Source organism: Oncorhynchus nerka, linkage group LG17, assembly GCF_034236695.1.
Source record: "Oncorhynchus nerka isolate Pitt River linkage group LG17, Oner_Uvic_2.0, whole genome shotgun sequence".
NCBI lineage: Eukaryota > Metazoa > Chordata > Actinopteri > Salmoniformes > Salmonidae > Oncorhynchus > Oncorhynchus nerka.
The window spans coordinates 1,011,612-1,035,605 of NC_088412.1; the positions used below are offsets into that span (position 1 = coordinate 1,011,612).

General features: G+C 40.7%; 1 protein-coding gene across 14 annotated transcripts in view; it reads left to right on the top strand.

The window, feature by feature from the left end:
* dapk2b (death-associated protein kinase 2b) overlaps positions 1-23,994 on the top strand; it is a 128,786-nt gene that overhangs the window by 101,055 nt on the left and 3,737 nt on the right. For 3 of the 14 annotated variants that reach the window (XM_065002817.1, XM_065002825.1, XM_065002826.1), the window contains exons 6-12: positions 10,017-10,065; positions 13,561-13,587; positions 13,683-13,835; positions 17,157-17,202; positions 18,496-18,585; positions 18,764-18,847; positions 20,891-23,965. In XM_065002817.1, the coding sequence (XP_064858889.1) occupies positions 10,017-10,065; positions 13,561-13,587; positions 13,683-13,835; positions 17,157-17,202; positions 18,496-18,585; positions 18,764-18,847; positions 20,891-20,971 (530 nt within the window). In that variant the 3' untranslated portion in view covers positions 20,972-23,965. Of the gene's footprint in view, positions 1-10,016; positions 10,066-13,560; positions 13,588-13,682; positions 13,836-17,156; positions 17,203-18,495; positions 18,586-18,763; positions 18,848-19,076; positions 23,966-23,994 lie in introns of those variants that run through there. The other 11 variants (XM_065002816.1, XM_065002815.1, XM_065002822.1 and 8 more) reach the window with 9 other exon arrangements.

Genomic DNA, 23,994 nt, shown 5'->3' on the forward strand with positions numbered 1-23,994 from the left:
TGTAGTGTTGTCAGTGTGTAGTGTTGTCATTGTGTTGTGTTGTCAGTGTGTAGTGTTGTCAGTGTGTAGTGTCATGTCATTGTGTAGTGTTGTCAGTGTGTAGTGTTGTCAGTGTGTGGTGTTGTCAGTGTGTGGTGTTGTCAGTGTGTAGTGTTGTCAGTGTGTAGTGTTGTCATTGTGTAGTGTTGTCAGTGTGTAGTGTTGTCAGTGTGTAGTGTTGTCAGTGTGTAGTGTTGTCAGTGTGTAGTGTTGTCAGTGTGTAGTGTTGTCATTGTGTTGTGTTGTCAGTGTGTAGTGTTGTCAGTGTGTAGTGTTGTCAGTGTGTGGTGTTGTCAGTGTGTGGTGTTGTCAGTGTGTGGTGTTGTCAGTGTGTAGTGTTGTCAGTGTGTAGTGTTGTCAGTGTGTAGTGTTGTCAGTGTGTAGTGTTGTCATTGTGTAGTGTTGTCAGTGTAAAGTGTTGTCAGTGTGTAGTGTTGTCAGTGTGTAGTGTTGTCAGTGTGTAGTGTTGTCATTGTGTAGTGTTGTCAGTGTGTAGTGTTGTCAGTGTGTAGTGTTGTCATTGTGTAGTGTTGTCAGTGTGTAGTGTTGTCATTGTGTAGTGTTGTCAGTGTGTAGTGTTGTCATTGTGTAGTGTTGTCAGTATGTAGTGTTGTCATTGTGTAGTGTTGTCAGTGTGTAGTGTTGTCATTGTGTTGTGTTGTCATTGTGTATTGTCATGTCATTGTGTATTGTCATGTCATTGTGTAGTGTTGTCAGTGTGTAGTGGTGTCAGTGTGTAGTGTTGTCAGTGTGTAGTGTTGTCATTGTGTAGTGTTGTCAGTGTGTAGTGTTGTCAGTGTGTAGTGTTGTCAGTGTGTAGTGTTGTCAGTGTGTAGTGTTGTCATTGTGTAGTGTTGTCAGTGTGTAGTGTTGTCATTGTGTAGTGTTGTCAGTGTGTAGTGTTGTCAGTGTGTAGTGTTGTCAGTGTGTAGTGTTGTCATTGTGTAGTGTTGTCAGTGTGTAGTGTTGTCAGTGTGTAGTGTTGTCATTGTGTAGTGTTGTCAGTGTGTAGTGTTGTCATTGTGTAGTGTTGTCATTGTGTAGTGTTGTCAGTGTGTAGTGTTGTCAGTGTGTAGTGTTGTCAGTGTGTAGTGTCATGTCATTGTGTAGTGTTGTCAGTGTGTAGTGTTGTCAGTGTGTAGTGTCATGTCATTGTGTAGTGTTGTCATTGTGTAGTGTTGTCATTGTGTAGTGTTGTAATTGTGTAGTGTTGTCAGTGTGTAGTGTTGTCAGTGTGTAGTGTTGTCAGTGTGTAGTGTCATGTCATTGTGTAGTGTTGTCATTGTGTAGTGTTGTCATTGTGTAGTGTTGTCATTGTGTAGTGTTGTCAGTGTGTAGTGTTGTCAGTGTGTAGTGTTGTCATTGTGTAGTGTTGTCAGTGTGTAGTGTTGTCAGTGTGTAGTGTTGTCATTGTGTAGTGTTGTCAGTGTGTAGTGTTGTCTTTGTGTTGTGTTGTCAGTGTGTAGTGTTGTCAGTGTGTAGTGTTGTCATTGTGTTGTGTTGTCATTGTGTAGTGTTGTCATTGTGTATTGTCATGTCATTGTGTAGTGTTGTCAGTGTGTAGTGGTGTCAGTGTGTAGTGTTGTCAGTGTGTAGTGTTGTCATTGTGTAGTGTTGTCAGTGTGTAGTGTTGTCAGTGTGTAGTGTTGTCAGTGTGTAGTGTTGTCGGTGTGTAGTGTTGTCATTGTGTAGTGTTGTCAGTGTGTAGTGTTGTCATTGTGTAGTGTTGTCAGTGTGTAGTGTTGTCAGTGTGTAGTGTTGTCAGTGTGTAGTGTTGTCAGTGTGTAGTGTTGTCAGTGTGTAGTGTTGTCATTGTGTAGTGTTGTCAGTGTGTAGTGTTGTCAGTGTGTAGTGTTGTCATTGTGTAGTGTTGTCATTGTGTAGTGTTGTCAGTGTGTAGTGTTGTCAGTGTGTAGTGTTGTCAGTGTGTAGTGTTGTCAGTGTGTAGTGTCATGTCATTGTGTAGTGTTGTCAGTGTGTAGTGTTGTCAGTGTGTAGTGTCATGTCATTGTGTAGTGTTGTCATTGTGTAGTGTTGTCAGTGTGTAGTGTTGTCAGTGTGTAGTGTTGTCAGTGTGTAGTGTTGTCATTGTGTAGTGTTGTCAGTGTGTAGTGTTGTCAGTGTGTAGTGTTGTCATTGTGTAGTGTTGTCAGTGTGTAGTGTTGTCAGTGTGTAGTGTTGTCAGTGTGTAGTGTTGTCATTGTGTAGTGTTGTCAGTGTGTAGTGTTGTCAGTGTGTAGTGTTGTCAGTGTGTAGTGTTGTCATTGTGTAGTGTTGTCATTGTGTAGTGTTGTCAGTGTGTAGTGTTGTCAGTGTGTAGTGTTGTGTCATTGTATAGTGTTGTATAGTGTTGTGTCATTGTGTAGTGTTGTGTCATGTCATAGTGTTGTGTCATTGTATAGTGTTGTGTCATTGTGTAGTGTTGTGTCATGTCATAGTGTTGTGTCATGTCATAGTGTTGTGTCATAGTGTTGTGTCATTGTATAGTGTTGTGTCATTGTGTAGTGTTGTGTCATTGTGTAGTGTTGTGTCATTGTATAGTGTTGTGTCATTGTATAGTGTTGTGTCATTGTATAGTGTTGTGTCATTGTATAGTGTTGTGTCATTGTGTAGTGTTGTGTCATTGTATAGTGTTGTGTCATGTCATAGTGTTGTGTCATTGTGTAGTGTTGTGTCATGTCATAGTGTTGTGTCATTGTATAGTGTTGTGTCATTGTATAGTGTTGTGTCATGTCATAGTGTTGTGTCATTGTGTAGTGTTGTGTCATTGTATAGTGTTGTGTCATTGTGTAGTGTTGTGTCATGTCATAGTGTTGTGTCATTGTATAGTGTTGTGTCATTGTGTAGTGTTGTGTCATGTCATAGTGTTGTGTCATTGTATAGTGTTGTGTCATGTCATAGTGTTGTGTCATGTCATAGTGTTGTGTCATTGTGTAGTGTTGTGTCATTGTGTAGTGTTGTGTCATTGTATAGTGTTGTGTCATTGTATAGTGTTGTGTCATGTCATAGTGTTGTGTAATGTCATAGTGTTGTGTCATTGTATAGTGTTGTGTCATTGTATAGTGTTGTGTCATGTCATAGTGTTGTGTCATTGTATAGTGTTGTGTCATGTCATAGTGTTGTGTCATGTCATAGTGTTGTGTCATGTCATAGTGTTGTGTCATTGTATAGTGTTGTGTCATTGTGTAGTGTTGTGTCATTGTATAGTGTTGTGTCATTGTATAGTGTTGTGTCATTGTATAGTGTTGTGTCATGTCATAGTGTTGTGTCATGTCATAGTGTTGTGTCATTGTATAGTGTTGTGTCATTGTATAGTGTTGTGTCATGTCATAGTGTTGTGTCATTGTATAGTGTTGTGTCATTGTGTAGTGTTGTGTCATTGTATAGTGTTGTGTCATTGTATAGTGTTGTGTCATGTCATAGTGTTGTGTCATTGTATAGTGTTGTGTCATTGTGTAGTGTTGTGTAGTGTTGTGTCATTGTATAGTGTTGTATAGTGTTGTGTCATTGTATAGTGTTGTGTAGTGTTGTGTCATTGTATAGTGTTGTGTAGTGTTGTGTCATTGTATAGTGTTGTGTCATTGTATAGTGTTGTGTCATGTCATAGTGTTGTGTCATTGTATAGTGTTGTGTAGTGTTGTGTCATTGTATAGTGTTGTGTAGTGTTGTGTCATTGTATAGTGTTGTGTAGTGTTGTGTCATTGTATAGTGTTGTGTAGTGTTGTGTCATTGTATAGTGTTGTGTCATTGTATAGTGTTGTGTCATGTCATAGTGTTGTGTCATTGTATAGTGTTGTGTAGTGTTGTGTCATTGTGTAGTGTTGTGTCATTGTATAGTGTTGTGTCATTGTATAGTGTTGTGTCATGTCATAGTGTTGTGTCATTGTATAGTGTTGTGTCATTGTATAGTGTTGTGTAGTGTTGTGTCATTGTATAGTGTTGTGTAGTGTTGTGTCATTGTGTAGTGTTGTGTCATGTCATAGTGTTGTGTCATTGTATAGTGTTGTGTCATTGTATAGTGTTGTGTCATTGTATAGTGTTGTGTAGTGTTGTGTCATTGTATAGTGTTGTGTAGTGTTGTGTCATTGTATAGTGTTGTATAGTGTTGTGTCATTGTGTAGTGTTGTGTCATTGTATAGTGTTGTGTCATTGTGTAGTGTTGTGTCATGTCATAGTGTTGTGTCATTGTGTAGTGTTGTGTCATTGTATAGTGTTGTGTCATTGTATAGTGTTGTGTCATTGTGTAGTGTTGTGTCATGTCATAGTGTTGTGTCATGTCATAGTGTTGTGTCATAGTGTTGTGTCATTGTGTAGTGTTGTGTCATTGTATAGTGTTGTGTCATTGTATAGTGTTGTGTCATTGTATAGTGTTGTGTCATTGTATAGTGTTGTGTCATGTCATAGTGTTGTGTCATTGTATAGTGTTGTGTCATTGTATAGTGTTGTGTCATTGTATAGTGTTGTGTCATTGTATAGTGTTGTGTCATTGTGTAGTGTTGTGTCATTGTATAGTGTTGTGTCATGTCATAGTGTTGTGTCATTGTATAGTGTTGTGTCATGTCATAGTGTTGTGTCATTGTATAGTGTTGTGTCATTGTATAGTGTTGTGTCATTGTATAGTGTTGTGTCATGTCATAGTGTTGTGTCATTGTATAGTGTTGTGTCATTGTATAGTGTTGTGTCATGTCATAGTGTTGTGTCATGTCATAGTGTTGTGTCATTGTGTAGTGTTGTGTCATTGTATAGTGTTGTGTCATGTCATAGTGTTGTGTCGTGTCATAGTGTTGTGTCATTGTATAGTGTTGTGTCATGTCATAGTGTTGTGTCATGTCATAGTGTTGTGTCATTGTGTAGTGTTGTGTCATTGTATAGTGTTGTGTCATTGTATAGTGTTGTGTCATGTCATAGTGTTGTGTCATGTCATAGTGTTGTGTCATTGTATAGTGTTGTGTCATGTCATAGTGTTGTGTCATGTCATAGTGTTGTGTCATTGTCATAGTGTTGTGTCATTGTATAGTGTTGTGTCATTGTGTTGTTGTGTCATTGTATAGTGTTGTGTCATTGTGTAGTGTTGTGTCATTGTATAGTGTTGTGTCATGTCATAGTGTTGTGTCATGTCATAGTGTTGTGTCATTGTATAGTGTTGTGTCATTGTGTAGTGTTGTGTCATTGTGTAGTGTTGTGTCATTGTATAGTGTTGTGTCATTGTATAGTGTTGTGTCATTGTGTAGTGTTGTGTCATTGTATAGTGTTGTGTCATGTCATAGTGTTGTGTCATTGTATAGTGTTGTGTCATTGTGTAGTGTTGTGTCATGTCATAGTGTTGTGTCATGTCATAGTGTTGTGTCATGTCATAGTGTTGTGTCATGTCATAGTGTTGTGTCATTGTATAGTGTTGTGTCATTGTGTAGTGTTGTGTCATTGTATAGTGTTGTGTCATTGTGTAGTGTTGTGTCATTGTATAGTGTTGTGTCATGTCATAGTGTTGTGTCATTGTATAGTGTTGTGTCATTGTATAGTGTTGTGTCATGTCATAGTGTTGTGTCATTGTGTAGTGTTGTGTCATTGTATAGTGTTGTGTCATTGTATAGTGTTGTGTCATTGTATAGTGTTGTGTCATTGTATAGTGTTGTGTCATTGTATAGTGTTGTGTAGTGTTGTGTCATTGTATAGTGTTGTGTAGTGTTGTGTCATTGTATAGTGTTGTGTCATGTCATAGTGTTGTGTCATTGTATAGTGTTGTGTCATTGTATAGTGTTGTGTCATTGTATAGTGTTGTGTAGTGTTGTGTCATTGTATAGTGTTGTGTAGTGTTGTGTCATTGTATAGTGTTGTATAGTGTTGTGTCATTGTGTAGTGTTGTGTCATTGTATAGTGTTGTGTCATTGTGTAGTGTTGTGTCATGTCATAGTGTTGTGTCATTGTGTAGTGTTGTGTCATTGTATAGTGTTGTGTCATTGTATAGTGTTGTGTCATTGTGTAGTGTTGTGTCATGTCATAGTGTTGTGTCATAGTGTTGTGTCATTGTGTAGTGTTGTGTCATTGTATAGTGTTGTGTCATTGTATAGTGTTGTGTCATTGTATAGTGTTGTGTCATTGTATAGTGTTGTGTCATTGTATAGTGTTGTGTCATGTCATAGTGTTGTGTCATTGTGTAGTGTTGTGTCATTGTATAGTGTTGTGTCATGTCATAGTGTTGTGTCATTGTATAGTGTTGTGTCATGTCATAGTGTTGTGTCATTGTATAGTGTTGTGTCATTGTATAGTGTTGTGTCATTGTATAGTGTTGTGTCATGTCATAGTGTTGTGTCATTGTATAGTGTTGTGTCATTGTATAGTGTTGTGTCATGTCATAGTGTTGTGTCATGTCATAGTGTTGTGTCATTGTGTAGTGTTGTGTCATTGTATAGTGTTGTGTCATGTCATAGTGTTGTGTCATGTCATAGTGTTGTGTCATTGTATAGTGTTGTGTCATGTCATAGTGTTGTGTCATGTCATAGTGTTGTGTCATTGTGTAGTGTTGTGTCATTGTATAGTGTTGTGTCATTGTATAGTGTTGTGTCATGTCATAGTGTTGTGTCATGTCATAGTGTTGTGTCATTGTATAGTGTTGTGTCATGTCATAGTGTTGTGTCATGTCATAGTGTTGTGTCATGTCATAGTGTTGTGTCATTGTATAGTGTTGTGTCATTGTGTAGTGTTGTGTCATTGTATAGTGTTGTGTCATTGTGTAGTGTTGTGTCATTGTATAGTGTTGTGTCATGTCATAGTGTTGTGTCATGTCATAGTGTTGTGTCATTGTATAGTGTTGTGTCATTGTGTAGTGTTGTGTCATTGTGTAGTGTTGTGTCATTGTATAGTGTTGTGTCATTGTATAGTGTTGTGTCATTGTATAGTGTTGTGTCATGTCATAGTGTTGTGTCATTGTATAGTGTTGTGTCATTGTATAGTGTTGTGTCATGTCATAGTGTTGTGTCATTGTATAGTGTTGTGTCATTGTGTAGTGTTGTGTCATTGTGTAGTGTTGTGTCATTGTATAGTGTTGTGTCATTGTATAGTGTTGTGTCATTGTGTAGTGTTGTGTCATTGTATAGTGTTGTGTCATGTCATAGTGTTGTGTCATTGTATAGTGTTGTGTCATTGTATAGTGTTGTGTCATGTCATAGTGTTGTGTCATTGTATAGTGTTGTGTCATTGTGTAGTGTTGTGTCATTGTATAGTGTTGTGTCATTGTGTAGTGTTGTGTCATTGTATAGTGTTGTGTCATGTCATAGTGTTGTGTCATTGTATAGTGTTGTGTCATTGTATAGTGTTGTGTCATGTCATAGTGTTGTGTCATTGTGTAGTGTTGTGTCATTGTATAGTGTTGTGTCATTGTATAGTGTTGTGTCATTGTATAGTGTTGTGTCATTGTATAGTGTTGTGTCATAGTGTAGTGTTGTGTCATGTCATAGTGTTGTGTCATGTCATAGTGTTGTGTCATTGTATAGTGTTGTGTCATTGTGTAGTGTTGTGTCATGTCATAGTGTTGTGTCATTGTATAGTGTTGTGTCATTGTGTAGTGTTGTGTCATGTCATAGTGTTGTGTCATGTCATAGTGTTGTGTCATGTCATAGTGTTGTGTCATTGTATAGTGTTGTGTCATGTCATAGTGTTGTGTCATTGTATAGTGTTGTGTCATGTCATAGTGTTGTGTCATGTCATAGTGTTGTGTCATGTCATAGTGTTGTGTCATTGTATAGTGTTGTGTCATTGTATAGTGTTGTGTCATTGTATAGTGTTGTGTAGTGTTGTGTCATTGTATAGTGTTGTGTAGTGTTGTGTCATTGTATAGTGTTGTATAGTGTTGTGTCATTGTGTAGTGTTGTGTCATTGTATAGTGTTGTGTCATTGTGTAGTGTTGTGTCATGTCATAGTGTTGTGTCATTGTGTAGTGTTGTGTCATTGTATAGTGTTGTGTCATTGTATAGTGTTGTGTCATTGTGTAGTGTTGTGTCATGTCATAGTGTTGTGTCATAGTGTTGTGTCATTGTGTAGTGTTGTGTCATTGTATAGTGTTGTGTCATTGTATAGTGTTGTGTCATTGTATAGTGTTGTGTCATTGTATAGTGTTGTGTCATTGTATAGTGTTGTGTCATGTCATAGTGTTGTGTCATTGTGTAGTGTTGTGTCATTGTATAGTGTTGTGTCATGTCATAGTGTTGTGTCATTGTATAGTGTTGTGTCATGTCATAGTGTTGTGTCATTGTATAGTGTTGTGTCATTGTATAGTGTTGTGTCATTGTATAGTGTTGTGTCATGTCATAGTGTTGTGTCATTGTATAGTGTTGTGTCATTGTATAGTGTTGTGTCATGTCATAGTGTTGTGTCATGTCATAGTGTTGTGTCATTGTGTAGTGTTGTGTCATTGTATAGTGTTGTGTCATGTCATAGTGTTGTGTCATGTCATAGTGTTGTGTCATTGTATAGTGTTGTGTCATGTCATAGTGTTGTGTCATGTCATAGTGTTGTGTCATTGTGTAGTGTTGTGTCATTGTATAGTGTTGTGTCATTGTATAGTGTTGTGTCATGTCATAGTGTTGTGTCATGTCATAGTGTTGTGTCATTGTATAGTGTTGTGTCATGTCATAGTGTTGTGTCATGTCATAGTGTTGTGTCATGTCATAGTGTTGTGTCATTGTATAGTGTTGTGTCATTGTGTAGTGTTGTGTCATTGTATAGTGTTGTGTCATTGTGTAGTGTTGTGTCATTGTATAGTGTTGTGTCATGTCATAGTGTTGTGTCATGTCATAGTGTTGTGTCATTGTATAGTGTTGTGTCATTGTGTAGTGTTGTGTCATTGTGTAGTGTTGTGTCATTGTATAGTGTTGTGTCATTGTATAGTGTTGTGTCATTGTATAGTGTTGTGTCATGTCATAGTGTTGTGTCATTGTATAGTGTTGTGTCATTGTATAGTGTTGTGTCATGTCATAGTGTTGTGTCATTGTATAGTGTTGTGTCATTGTGTAGTGTTGTGTCATTGTGTAGTGTTGTGTCATTGTATAGTGTTGTGTCATTGTATAGTGTTGTGTCATTGTGTAGTGTTGTGTCATTGTATAGTGTTGTGTCATGTCATAGTGTTGTGTCATTGTATAGTGTTGTGTCATTGTATAGTGTTGTGTCATGTCATAGTGTTGTGTCATTGTATAGTGTTGTGTCATTGTGTAGTGTTGTGTCATTGTATAGTGTTGTGTCATTGTGTAGTGTTGTGTCATTGTATAGTGTTGTGTCATGTCATAGTGTTGTGTCATTGTATAGTGTTGTGTCATTGTATAGTGTTGTGTCATGTCATAGTGTTGTGTCATTGTGTAGTGTTGTGTCATTGTATAGTGTTGTGTCATTGTATAGTGTTGTGTCATTGTATAGTGTTGTGTCATTGTATAGTGTTGTGTCATAGTGTAGTGTTGTGTCATGTCATAGTGTTGTGTCATGTCATAGTGTTGTGTCATTGTATAGTGTTGTGTCATTGTGTAGTGTTGTGTCATGTCATAGTGTTGTGTCATTGTATAGTGTTGTGTCATTGTGTAGTGTTGTGTCATGTCATAGTGTTGTGTCATGTCATAGTGTTGTGTCATGTCATAGTGTTGTGTCATTGTATAGTGTTGTGTCATGTCATAGTGTTGTGTCATTGTATAGTGTTGTGTCATGTCATAGTGTTGTGTCATGTCATAGTGTTGTGTCATGTCATAGTGTTGTGTCATTGTATAGTGTTGTGTCATTGTGTAGTGTTGTGTCATGTCATAGTGTTGTGTCATTGTATAGTGTTGTGTCATGTCATAGTGTTGTGTCATTGTATAGTGTTGTGTCATTGTGTAGTGTTGTGTCATGTCATAGTGTTGTGTCATGTCATAGTGTTGTGCCATTGTATAGTGTTGTGTCATTGTATAGTGTTGTGTAGTGGAGAGACTGTAGTGTGCTGTGATAATATGTATTTCCAGCTCCAGAAGTCGTCAACTATGAGCCTCTGGGTTTAGAAGCAGACATGTGGTAAGAGCTGATAACTACCTCACACGCATTGGTTTAATGTATACAACATGCTTTCACACACACACACACATACACACACACACACACACACACACACACACACACACACACACACACACACACACACACACACACTACCAGTCAAAAGCTTGGACACACCTACTCAATTAAGGGGTTTTCTTTTTTTTATTACTATTTTGTAGAATAATAGTGAAGACATCAAAACGATGAAACAACAGATATGGAATCATGTAGTAACCAAAAAAGTGTTAAACAAATCAAAATATTTTTTTGATTCTTCAAAGTAGCCACCATTTGTCTTGATGACAGCTTTGCACACTTGGTATTCTCTCAACCAGATTCACCTGGAATGCTTTTCCAACAGTCTTGAAGGAGTATGCTGAACACTTGTTGGCTGCTTTTCCATCAATCTGCGGTCCAACTCATACCTAACCATCTCAATTGGGTTGAGGTTGGGTGATTGTGGAGGCCAAGTCATCTGATGCAGCACTCCATCACTCTCCTTCTTGGTCAAATAGCCCTTACACAGCCTGGAGGTGTGTTGGGTCATTGTCCTGTTGAAAAATAAATAATAGTCCCACTAAGCGCAAACCAGATGGGATTGCGTATCGCTGCAGAATGCTGTGGTAGCCATGCTGGTTACGTGTGCCTTGAATTCTAAATAAATCACCATCACACCTCCTCCTCCATGCTTCACGGTGGGAACCACACATGCAGATATCATCTGTTCACCTACTTTGCGTCTCACAAAGACACAGCGGTAGGAACCAAAAATCTCAAATTTGACTCATCAGACCAACGGACACATTTCCACCAGACTAATGTTCGTTGCTCGTGTTTCTTGGCCCAGTCAAGTCTCTTCTTCTTATTGGTGTCGTCCTTTAGTAGTGGTTTCTTTGCATAAATTCGACCATGAAGTCCTGATTCACGCAGTCTCCTCTGAACAGTTGATGTTGAGATGTCTGTTACTTGAACTACGTAAAGCATTTATTTGGGCAACAATGTCTGAGTCTGGTAAGTCTAATGAACTTATCCTCTGCAGCAGAGGTAACTCTGGGTCTTCCTTTCCTCTGGCGGTCCTCATAAGAGCCAGTTTCATCATAGCACCTGATTATTTTTGCGACTGCACTTGAAGAAACTTTCCAAATTTGACATTTTCCGGACACCTAATAATGGACTGTCGTTTCTCTTTGCTTATTTAAGCTGTTCTTGCAATAACATGGATATAACATTGTTTTTTTAACCAAATAGGACTGTCTTCTGTATACCACCTTGTCACAACACAACTGATTGGCTCAAACACATTAAGAAGGAAAGAAGTTCCACAAATTAACTTTTAACAAGGCACATCTGTTAATTGAAATGCATTCCAGGTGAATACCTCCTGAAGCTGGTTGACAGAATGCCAAGAGCGTGCAAAGCTGTCATCAAGGCAAAGGGTGTCTACTTTGAAGAATTTCAAATATAAAATATATTTTGATTTGTTTAACACTTTTTTGGTTACTACACGATTCCATATGTGTCATTTCATAGTTTTGATTCTTCACTATTATTCTACAATGCAGAAAATAGTAAAAAATAAAGAAAAACCCTTTTGACTGGTACTGTAGATACACACATAGATACAGATACACGCACACATACACACACAGATACACACACAGATACACACATGGATAGATACACACACAGATAGATATACACACAGATATATACACACACAGATAGATACACACATAGATACACACACACACATACACACACAGATACACAGATAGATACACACACAGATAGCTATACACACAGATATATACACAAACAGATAGATACACACACAGATACACACACAGATAGATACACACACAGATAGATACACACACAGATAGATACACACAGATAGATACACACACAGATAGCTATACACACAGATATATACACAAACAGATAGATACACACACAGATAGATACACACAGATATATACACACACAGATAGATACACACACAGATACACACATAGATAGATACACACACACACAGAGATACACACACAGATAGATACACACACAGATAATACACACACAGATAGATATACACACGCAGATAGACACACAGATAGACAGAGACACATAGATACACACACACACACACACACACACACACACAGAGAGATAGATAAACACACAGATAGATAGATAAACACACAGATAGATAAACACACAGATAGATAAACACACAGATAGATAAACACACAGATAGATAAACACACAGATATATATACACACACATATACAGATACACACATAGATAGATAAACACACAGATGATAGATACACAGATAGATAGATAAACACACAGATGATAGATACACAGATAGATAAACACACAGATGATAGATACACAGATAGATAGATAAACACACAGATAGATAAACACACAGATGATAGATACACAGATAGATAAACACACAGATGATAGATACACAGATAGATAAACACACAGATAGATAGATAAACACACAGATAGATAAACACACACATAGATAGATACACACACAGATAGATAAACACACATATAGATAGATAAACACACAGATAGATAAACACACAGATGATAGATACACAGATAGATAAACACACAGATAGATAGATAAACACACAGATAGATAGATACACAGATAGATAAACACATAGATAGATAGATAAACACACAGATGATAGATACACAGATAGATAAACACACAGATAGATAGATAAACACACAGATAGATAAACACACAGATGATAGATACACAGATAGATAAACACACAGATAGATAGATAAACACACAGATAGATAAACACACAGATAGATAGATAAACACACAGATAGATAGATAAACACACAGATAGATAAACACACAGATAGATAGATAAACACACAGATAGATAGATAAACACACAGATAGATAGATAAACACACAGATAGATAAACACACAGATAGATAAACACACAGATAGATAGATAAACACACAGATAGATAAACACACAGATAGATAGATAAACACACAGATAGATAAACACACAGATAGATAAACACACAGATAGATAAACACACACATAGATAGATAAACACACAGATGATAGATACACAGATAGATAAACACACAGATAGATAGATAAACACACAGATAGATAAACACACAGATGATAGATACACACACAGATAGATAGATAAACACACAGATAGATAAACACACAGATAGATAAACACACAGATAGATAAACACACAGATGATAGATACACAGATAGATAGATAAACACACAGATGATAGATACACAGATAGATAAACACACAGATAGATAAACACACAGATAGATAAACACTCACAGATACACACAGACACACCGTGTGTTCCATCCACCAACCTCACTACAGATACAACACCAGGACAGAATCATCTCCGCTGATGAACCTTGTGTTCTTCTGTCACAGGAGCATCGGAGTCATCACCTACATACTGTAAGTAGAAACGGTTTAATTAAAGTAGATGGCTTATACATCTATTGATGTGACAGTTTGGACAGTGTGACACTAATGACTGTGTGTGTTTTCAGTTTGAGTGGAGCGTCGCCGTTCCTTGGCGACTCGAAGCAGGAGACTCTAGGGAACATCTCAGCCGTAGCCTACGAGTTCGACGACGAGTTGTTCAGCAGGACCAGTGAGCTGGCCAAAAGCTTTATACGACAACTACTGGAGAAAGACACCAGGTTAGGGGTTAGAGATACACATAGGTCAAAGGTCAGATGAGAATAAAGACCCGTATGTATGATGGGAGTTCTGAGCTAGCCAGCTGCAGAGGAGACCTTAACGCTGTGGCAGTGCTGAGCGATTCATCAAAATTATCTTTCAGTTTTTATTAAACAACTTATTGAATTTAAAATGATTTTAAATTCCATTTTCTTCAGGGTTTTCCTGTGAGCTCAATGCGCACATGGCGTAGTTTCTCTGGAGATTAATCAGATCATGTGATGTAGTAGGGAGTTGTAGTTTCCAACAGGCCAATATTCAACATAGTTTCGTGCAGAAAACATGGTAATTAACTACAATGACCATAATTCATTGCGTGTGGGGCAGACACAGAAAAATGCATGATGGAGAGGGACAGAGGGCAGTTTTTTCACAAGTTATCTTAACCTGAAAATACATAATCCAAGTCATTAATAGTTGCAATTCAGCAGTCATAAACGTTATGTCTTATTTACTTTGAAGAACTACTAAAATAGTGATTTTTGTCAGGCAGCAACTCTAAAGAGATGATGACTTGGAAGGAAATAATATAGGAATCAAATAAAACTAATGTAAGAGTATATACAGTGGGGGGGAGTATTTAGTCAGCCACCAATTGTGCAAGTTCTCCCACTTAAAAAGATGAAAGAGGCCTGTAATTTTCATCATAGGTACACTTCAACTATGACGGACAAAATGAGAAAATAAATCCAGAAAATCACATTGCAGGATTTTTAATGAATTTCTTTACAAATTATGGTGGAAAATAAGTATTTGGTCAATAACAAAAGTTTATCTCAATACTTTGTTATATACCCTTTGTTGGCAATGACAGAGGTCAAACGTTTTCTCTAAGACTTCACAAGGTTTTCACACACTGTTGCTGGTATTTTGGCCCATTCCTCCATGCAGATCTCCTCTAGAGCAGTGATGTTTTGGGGCTGTTGCTGGGCAACACGGACTTTCAACTCCCTCAAAAGATTTTCTATGGGGTTGAGATCTGGAGACTGGCTAGGCCACTCCAGGACCTTGAAGCCACTCCTTCGTTGCCCAGGCGGTGTGTTTGGGATCATTGTCATGCTGAAAGACCCAGCCACGTTTCATCTTCAATGCCCTTGCTGATGGAAAGAGGTTTTCACTCAAAATCTCACGATACATGGCCCCATTCATTCTTTCCTTTACACGGATCAGTCGTCCTGGTCCCTTTGCAGAAAAACAGCCTCAAAGCATGATGTTTTCACCCCCATGCTTCACAGTAGGTATGGTGTTCTTTGGATGCAACTCAGCATTCTTTGTCCTCCAAACACGACGAGTTGAGTTTTTACCAAAAAGTTATATTTTGGTTTGTACTGGCTTAAGCAGGGGGACACATCTGGCACTGCAGGATTTGAGTCCCTGGCGGCGTAGTGTGTTACTGATGGTAGGCTTTGTTACTTTGGTCCCAGCTCTCTGCAGGTCATTCACTAGGTCCCCCCGTGTGGTTCTGGGATTTTTGCTCACCGTTCTTGTGATAATTTTGTCCACACGGGGTGAGATCTTGCGTGGAGCCCCAGATCGAGGGAGATTATCAGTGGTCTTGTATGTCTTCCATTTCCTAATAATTGCTCCCACAGTTGATTTCTTCAAACCAAGCTGCTTACCTATTGCAGATTCAGTCTTCCCAGCCTGGTGCAGGTCTACAATTTTGTTTCTGGTGTCCTTTGAAAGCTCTTTGGTCTTGGCCATAGTGGAGTTTGGAGTGTGACTGTTTGAGGTTGTGGACAGGTGGTCTTTTATACTGATAACAAGTTCAAACAGGTGCCATTAATACAGGTAATGAGTGGAGGACAGAGGAGCCTCTTAAAGAAGAAGTTACAGGTCTGTGAGAGCCAGAAATCTTGCTTGTTTGTAGGTGACCAAATACTTATTTTCCGCCATAATTTGAAAATAAATTCATTAAAAATCCTACAATGTGATTTTCTGGATTTTTTTTCTCATTTTGTCTGTCATAGTTGAAGTGTACCTATGATGAAAATTACAGGCCTCTCTCATCTTTTTAAGTGGGAGAACTTGCACAATTGGTGGCTGACTAAATACTTTTTCCCCCCAATGTATATATACAGTATATATAATATATAACTAATGTAATAAACACAACAACTGAAATATAGTAAAGTGAATAAATTATGGTTAATAATCAGCAGTAATGGACAGTCACTAAAATCAGGGGACTTTGATTCATTGTTTTATTCTGTTTTGTTACAGCGTTCAACCCACATAATGCATAGCGCATTTCATTATTTAAAAAAAATATACACCGAAAACAAGATTATTTTTTTAAATAATCCAACCGAAACGACCTCAAAAAGCACTGATTGCTCAGCGCTAGTGTGTGTTACTTAACATCAATCAATCAGATGTATTTATAAAGCCCTTCTTACATCAGCTGATGTCACAAAGTGCTGTACAGAAACCCAGCCTAAAACCCCAAACAGCAAGCAATTCAGGTGTAGAAGCACCGTGGTTAGGAAAAACTCCCTAGAAAGGCCAGAACCTAGGAAGAAACCTAGAGAGGAACCAGGCTGTGAGGGGTGGACAGTCCTCTTCTGGCTGTGCCGGGTGGAGATTATAACAGAACATGACCAAGATGTTAAAATGTTCATAGATGACCAGCAGGGTCAAATAATAATAATCACAGTGGTTGTAGAGGGTACAGCACCTCAGGAGTAAATGTCAATTGGCTTTTTATACCCGAGCGTTCAGAGTTAGAGACAGCAGGTGAGGTAGAGAGAGAGTCAAAAACAGCACGTCCAGTGAACAGGTCAGCGTTCCAGGCAGAACAGTTGAAACTGGAGCAGCAGCACAACCAGGTGCACTGGGGACTGCAAGGAGTCATTGGGCCAGGTAGTCCTGAGGCATGGTCCTAGGGCTCAGGTCCTCCTGGAGGGGAGGGAGAGAGAGAATTAAAGCAGCATACTTAACAAGGATCCAACCCTTTTTTTTTCAATTTTTTGCCCAAAATTATATACCCAAATCTAACTGCCTGAAGCTCAGGACTAGCATCCCTCCAGTATTCATCTTTCTTTGTTAATTGATTAGTCACTGGACTTGTTTCCTTGAGAGACAGAGACACAATATCCAGCTGGGAAGGAACCTACAGTACATGCATACCCCAGAGGTTGTCAGTGTCGAGGCAGGATGGGACTTGTTCACTTGCCAACCATCTGTTTTCATAGAGCGAACAACACTTCTTTATGTGTGTGTGTGTACACGCGTCCCCTCGCTAAGCTAACAAACCTTTACTGTTGTTCTTTGCCTTTCAGAAAACGGTTGACAATCCATGGTGCTCTGAACCATCCCTGGATACAGGTAATGGTTTATTATATCATGTTGTATTTGACTATAACATTCTGTTCTGCAGAGATTGAACTGTTGTCACCCTGACTGACTTCTTCGCCCTCATATCATTTTTTTCGGTGCCTATACACAGCCAGAGATGCAGGAGTCATTTGATTTAGCTATTAAGAACTTCAACGACTGTTATACAGTTAGATATCTTGCTTTCGTAAATTCTACTCCGATTTCAGAGGACTGCTGAATTTATGAAAGCACAACACCTGCTGAATATGACCGGTGTCAGTAAATTTTGTCGGCAAATAGAAAAAGGCCTAACCAGCTCTGCTACGGCGAGTAAAAAGTAAAAACCTTAATAGTTAGTCAAGAACTCTCTGGATAACATGTAAACAGCCTAACCAGCTCTGCTACGGCCGGTAAAATGGTCAGAGTTAGCTGTTCTCTCATTTGTGTCTGGAAGTAGCTAGCCAGCAAGCTAGCCAACTTTAGCCCGTTAGCTTGGGTGCTTGGTTGGGACCAACGCATGCATTGGCAGGCAAGCTGCAGAAGGACGAGGAGGCTACATTTCCCCATTGTTTATCAGTGCAATTTTGACGGCCAACCAGCTGAAAAAGTTTGAGAGGGTTTATCTAAATGTTCCTGCATTAGATACTTAATATCACTGGACAGTTTTATCTCCATCTCTTCATTCAAAGACACGATCATGGACACTCTCCTAGCCCCCCGTCCCTTCCTTTTGGTAGGCCGTCATTGTAAATAAGAATTTGTCCTTAACCTGACTTGCCTGGTTAAATAAATCAAATAAAACATGTTTAATTAATGAAGGCGTAGAAGGCCCATTCTTCCCCACTGTGTTTGGGTTAGAACTCATTTTTAGAATGGCCATTTTTTTCGCCGCTATGTTGTTCTGAAATATTAACCCAGAAATACTGGACATGTTGAACTCTTATCATGGTGGTGAATTGGACTCACATTATTCTGGTCTTGTCCCCCTCTTCGTCTCGGTTTGCTCCGGTCTTGAATCGGACACAACACTGTTGCTTACCATAGATTTTCCTAGGTATAGATCCCTGTCTTTAACCGTGTGTGTTGTCCCCCCCTGCAGCCGTTGGACTCCAGACATAACAAACTAACCCTAGCCCCCCGACACATAAACTACTGCAGCATAAATACTGGAGGCTGAGACAGGAGGGGTCAGGAGACACTGTGGCCCCATCCGATGACACCCCCGGACAGGGCCAAAAGGGAAAGATAGGATTTCCTAGGTATAGATCCCTGTCTTTAACCGTGTGTGTTGTACCCCTGCAGCCGTTGGACTCCAGACAGGCCCTGGTAAAGAGACAGTCTGTGGTCAACCTGGAGAACTTCAGGAGACAATACGCTCGACGCAGGTGGAAGGTAAAACACGGGCAATAGGAGTGTATGGAAAAGAAACCTTTTGGGGAATGAATTTATGGACTTGGTTGCTCTCCTAATCACAACTGTGTGTCTGCCTCAGGGCCTACATTCCCTCCCAGCCTGGTTTGATTTGTGTAGATGGAGCCTCTTATCACTCTGAACTCTCTCCCCCTTACAGCTTTCCTTCAGAATTGTGTCTCTCTGTAACCATTTAACTCGTATGATGAAGAAAGGTCATCCCAAGCTGGCAGCCCAGGACGAGGTACGTACAATAGGAGCTCACAGTCTAGTCCACGGGAGGCTGGTGACGCCTTAATTGGGGAGGACAGGCTCGTGGTAATGACTGGATCGGAATGAGTGGAATGGTGTCAAAAATATCAAACATGGTTCGATGCCGTTCCATTTGCTCCGTTCCAGTCATTATTATGAGCCGTCCTCCCCTCAGCAGCCTCCACTGCTGTAGTCTACATTTAGATAGTCATCTTATCCAGAGTCCTTCATCAGACGCTCTTATCCAGAGTCCTTCATCAGACGCTCTTATCCAGAGTCCTTCATCAGACGCTCTTATCCAGAGTCCTTCATCAGACGCTCTTATCCAGAGTCCTTCATCAGACGCTCTTATCCAGAGTCCTTCATCAGACGCTCTTATCCAGAGTCCTTCATCAGACGCTCTTATCCAGAGTCCTTCATCAGACGCTCTTATCCAGAGTCCTTCATCAGACGCTCTTATCCAGAGTCCTTCATCAGACGCTCTTATCCAGAGTCCTTCATCAGACGCTCTTATCTAAAGAGTCAAGTTTGATGTTTTTCTACATGAGCTATCACTGGTAGCAGCAGATCTATGGGCTAACTAGATCAGATCTACATTAATTATCACTGGTAGCAGCAGGTCTATGGGTTAACTAGATCAATTCTACAGCAGGTTTATGGGTTAACTAGATCAGATCTACAGCAGGTCTATGGGTTAACTAGATCAGATCTACAGCAGGTCTATGGGTTAACTAGATCAGATCTACAGCAGGTCTATGGGTTAACTAGATCAGATCTACAGCAGGTCTATGGGTTAACTAGATCAGATCTACATCAGATCTATGGGACTGTCAGCATGATTCTATTACAGTGTTTTAGTACAGTATGTGTTGTTAGCAGTATACAGTAGGCAACAGTACAGTCCCTGAGAAAGGTGTTGTAAATTTGCCGCCTGGGTACTGTCACGGTGCAGAATGCTGCTTCTGTTTTCCACAGACATGTTATTCTGTTAGTAATACATAATTAACTCTGTTGATGTGGTTTTGCACGCTGTACATTCAGTTGTTTTGGGAACAGAAGTGTGACTGTGTGTGTGTGACAGACAGTGATGGCGTTCTCTGAATGCAAAATAAACCGTATGCTGCAAATCAAATCAAAATGTTATTTGTCACATACACATGGTTAGCAGATGTTAATGCGAGTGTAGAGAAATGCTTGTAAGCCATGTTGTTGAGTGGTAAGGGTGGTGCACAACAGTTGTTTCTGGCTCAGGGTAAGGTTACAGCTCGGGTTAAGGTTACAGCTCAGGTTAAGGGTTTGCAGCTCGGGTTTGCAGCTCAGGGTAAGGTTTGCAGCTCAGGGTAAGGTTTGCAGCTCAGGTTAAGGGTTTGCAGCTCAGGTTAAGGTTACAGCTCAGGTTAAGGGTTTGCAGCTCAGGTTAAGGTTTGCAGCTCGGGTTTGCAGCTCGGGTTAAGGGTTTGCAGCCCGGGTTAAGGTTTGCAGCTCGGGTTTGCAGCTCAGGTTAAGGTTACAGCTCAGGTTAAGGGTTTGCAGCTCAGGTTAAGGTTTGCAGCTCAGGTTAAGGTTTGCAGCTCAGGTTTGCAGCTCGGGTTAAGGTTTTCAGCTCGGATTAAGGTTTGCAGCTCAGGTTTGCAGCTCGGATTAAGGTTTGCAGCTCAGGTTTGCAGCTCAGGTTAAGGTTTGCAGCTCAGGTTTGCAGCTCAGGTTAAGGTTTGCAGCTCAGGTTTGCAGCTCAGGTTAAGGTTTGCAGCTCAGGTTTGTAGCTCGGGTTTGCAGCTCAGGTTAAGGTTTGCAGCTCAGGTTAAGGTTTGCAGCTCAGGTTAAGGTTTGCAGCTCAGGTTAAGGTTTGCAGCTCAGGTTCAGGTTTGCAGCTCAGGTTAAGGTTTGCAGCTCGGGTTAAGGTTACAGCTCAGGTTAAGGTTACAGCTCAGGTTAAGGTTTGCAGCTCAGGTTTGCAGCTCAAGTTACGGTTTGCAGCTCAGGTTAAGTTTTGCAGCTCGGGTTAATAAGGTCTGTTGTTTTATCATACTTCCAGAGGGACTGTGAGAGCGACCAGGAGACGGAGATGATCATGAAGAAAAGACCCAGAACCAGGAAGAGAAGCAACACTTCCTGAAACCTGCCTATCTTTTCTGATTTGTTGAATGTGTGTCTGTAGCACACATGATTGGTCCAAAAGCAGCCACAGAGACTAATTCAAAAACTGCTGTCCATACAATGTCTTTTATATGTTGCACAGCATTCTAAAAACACATTTTCTGGGGCGATAGATGAAACACGTTGATAGTGTTTCCTATGGAGGGATTTCTGCGCCAACAGAAATGGTATTTGAATCCCTGCCTTCTGTAAAGCTATCTAGATTGTAGAAATGTACATGTGATAGGGGACAGGTTAGGGTTACAGGTTAGGATAGGGGACAGGATAGGGGACAGGATAGGGTACAGGATAGGGTACAGGTTAGGGTATAGGTTAGGATAGGGGACAGGATAGGGTACAGGATAGGGGACAGGTTAGGGTACAGGATAGGGGACAGGATAGGGGACAGGATAGGGTACAGGTTAGGGTACAGGTTAGGATAGGGTACAGGTTAGGGTACAGGTTAGGCTACAGGTTAGGATAGGGTACAGGTTAGGGTTACAGGTTAGGATAGGGGACAGGATAGGGTACAGGTTAGGAAAGGGGACAGGATAGGGTACAGGTTAGGATAGGGTACAGGTTAGGATTGGGTACAGGTTAGGGTTACAGGTTAGGATAGGGTACAGGTTAGGGTTACAGGTTAGGATAGGGGACAGGGTAGGGTACAGGTTAGGGTACAGGATAGGGTACAGGTTAGGATAGGGGACAGGTTAGGGTACAGGATAGGGGACAGGATAGGGGACAGGATAGGGTACAGGTTATGGTACAGGTTAGGATAGGGTACAGGTTAGGGTACAGGTTAGGATAGGGGACAGGATAGGGTACAGGTTAGGAAAGGGGACAGGATAGGGTACAGGTTAGGGTACAGGTTAGGATAGGGTACAGGTTAGGGTACAGGTTAGGATTGGGTACAGGTTAGGGTTACAGGTTAGGATAGGGTACAGGATAGGGGACAGGGTAGGGTACAGGTTAGGATAGGGGACAGGGTAGGGTACAGGTTAGGATAGGGTACAGGTTAGGGTTACAGGTTAGGATAGGGTACAGGTTAGGATAGGGTACAGGTTAGGGTTACAGGTTAGGATAGGGTACAGATTAGGGTTACAGGTTAGGATAGGGTACAGGTTAGGGTTACAGGTTAGGAGAGGGTACAGGTTAGGATAGGGTACAGGTTAGGGTTACAGGTTAGGATAGGGTACAGGTTAGGATAGGGTACAGGTTAGAGTTACAGGTTAGGATAGGGGACAGGGTAGGGTACAGGTTAGGATAAGGGACAGGTTAGGGTTATAGTGGACAGGTTAGGGTTATAGTGAACAGGTTAGGGTTATAGTGGACAGGTTAGGGTTACAGTGGACAGGTTAGGGTTACAGGTTAGGATAGGGGACAGGTTAGGGTTACAGTGGACAGGTTAGGGTTATAGTGGACAGGTTAGGCTTACAGGTTAGGATAGGGGACAGGTTAGGGTTACAGTGGACAGGTTAGGGTTAGGGTTACAGTGGACAGGTTAGGATTACAGTGGACAGGTTAGGATAGGGGACAGGTTAGGGTTACAGTGGACAGGTTAGGGTTACAGTGGACAGGTTAGGGTTATAGTGGACAGGTTGGGGTTACAGTGGACAGGTTAGGGTTACAGTGGACAGGTTAGGGTTACAGTGGACAGGTTGGGGTTACAGTGGACTGGTTGGGGTTACAGTGGACAGGTTAGGGTTACAGTGGACAGGTTAGGGTTATAGTGGACAGGTTAGGGTTACAGTGGACAGGTTAGGGTTAAAGTGGACAGGTTGGGGTTACAGTAGACAGGTTAGGGTTACAGTGGACAGGTTAGGGTTACAGTGGACAGGTTGGGTTACAGTGGACAGGTTAGGGTTACAGTGGACAGGTTAGGGTTACAGTGGACAGGTTGGGTTTACAGTGGACAGGTTAGGGTTACAGTGGACAGGTTAGGGTTACAGGTTAGGATAGGGGACAGGTTAGGGTTACAGTGGACAGGTTAGGGTTACAGTGGACAGGTTAGGGTTACAGTGGACAGGTTAGGGTTACAGTGGACAGGTTAGGGTTACAGTGGACAGGTTACAGTGGACAGGTTAGGGTTATAGTGGACATGTTAGGGTTATAGTGGACAGGTTAGGGTTAGGGTTACAGTGGACAGGTTAGGGTTACAGTGGACATGTTAGGTTTACAGTGGACAGGTTATGGTTACAGTGGACAGGTTAGGGTTACAGTGGACAGGTTAGGGTTACAGTGGACCTGTTAGGGTTACAGTGGACAGGTTAGGGTTACAGTGGACAGGTTAGGTTTACAGTGGACAGGTTAGGGTTACAGTGGACAGGTTAGGGTTACAGTGGACAGGTTAGGGTTACAGTGAACAGGTTGGGGTTACAGTGGACAGGTTAGGGTTAGGGTTACAGTGGACAGGTTAGGGTTACAGTGGACAGGTTAGGGTTACAGTGAACAGGTTAGGGTTAGGGTAATAGTGGACAGGTTAGGGTTACAGTGGACAGGTTAGGGTTATAGTGGACAGGTTAGGGTTACAGTGGACAGGTTAGGGTTACAGTGGACAGGTTAGGGTTAGGGTTACAGTGGACAGGTTAGGGTTACAGTGGACAGGTTAGGGTTACAGTGGACAGGTTAGGGTTACAGTGGACAGGTTAGGGTTACAGTGGACAGGTTAGGGTTACAGTGGACAGGTTAGGGTTACAGTGGACAGGTTGGGGTTACAGTGGACAGGTTAGGGTTACAGTGGACAGGTTAGGGTTACAGTGGACAGGTTAGGGTTACAGTGGACAGGTTAGGGTTACAGTGGACAGGTTAGGGTTACAGTGGACAGGTTAGGGTATATGTTGGGGTGCAGGTTAGGGTTACAGTGGACAGGTTAGGGTTACAGTGGACAGGTTAGGGTTACAGTGGACAGGTTAGGGTTACAGTGGACAGGTTAGGGTTACAGTGGACAGGTTAGGGTTACAGTGAACAGGTTAGGGTATATGTTGGGGTGCAGGTTAGGGTTAC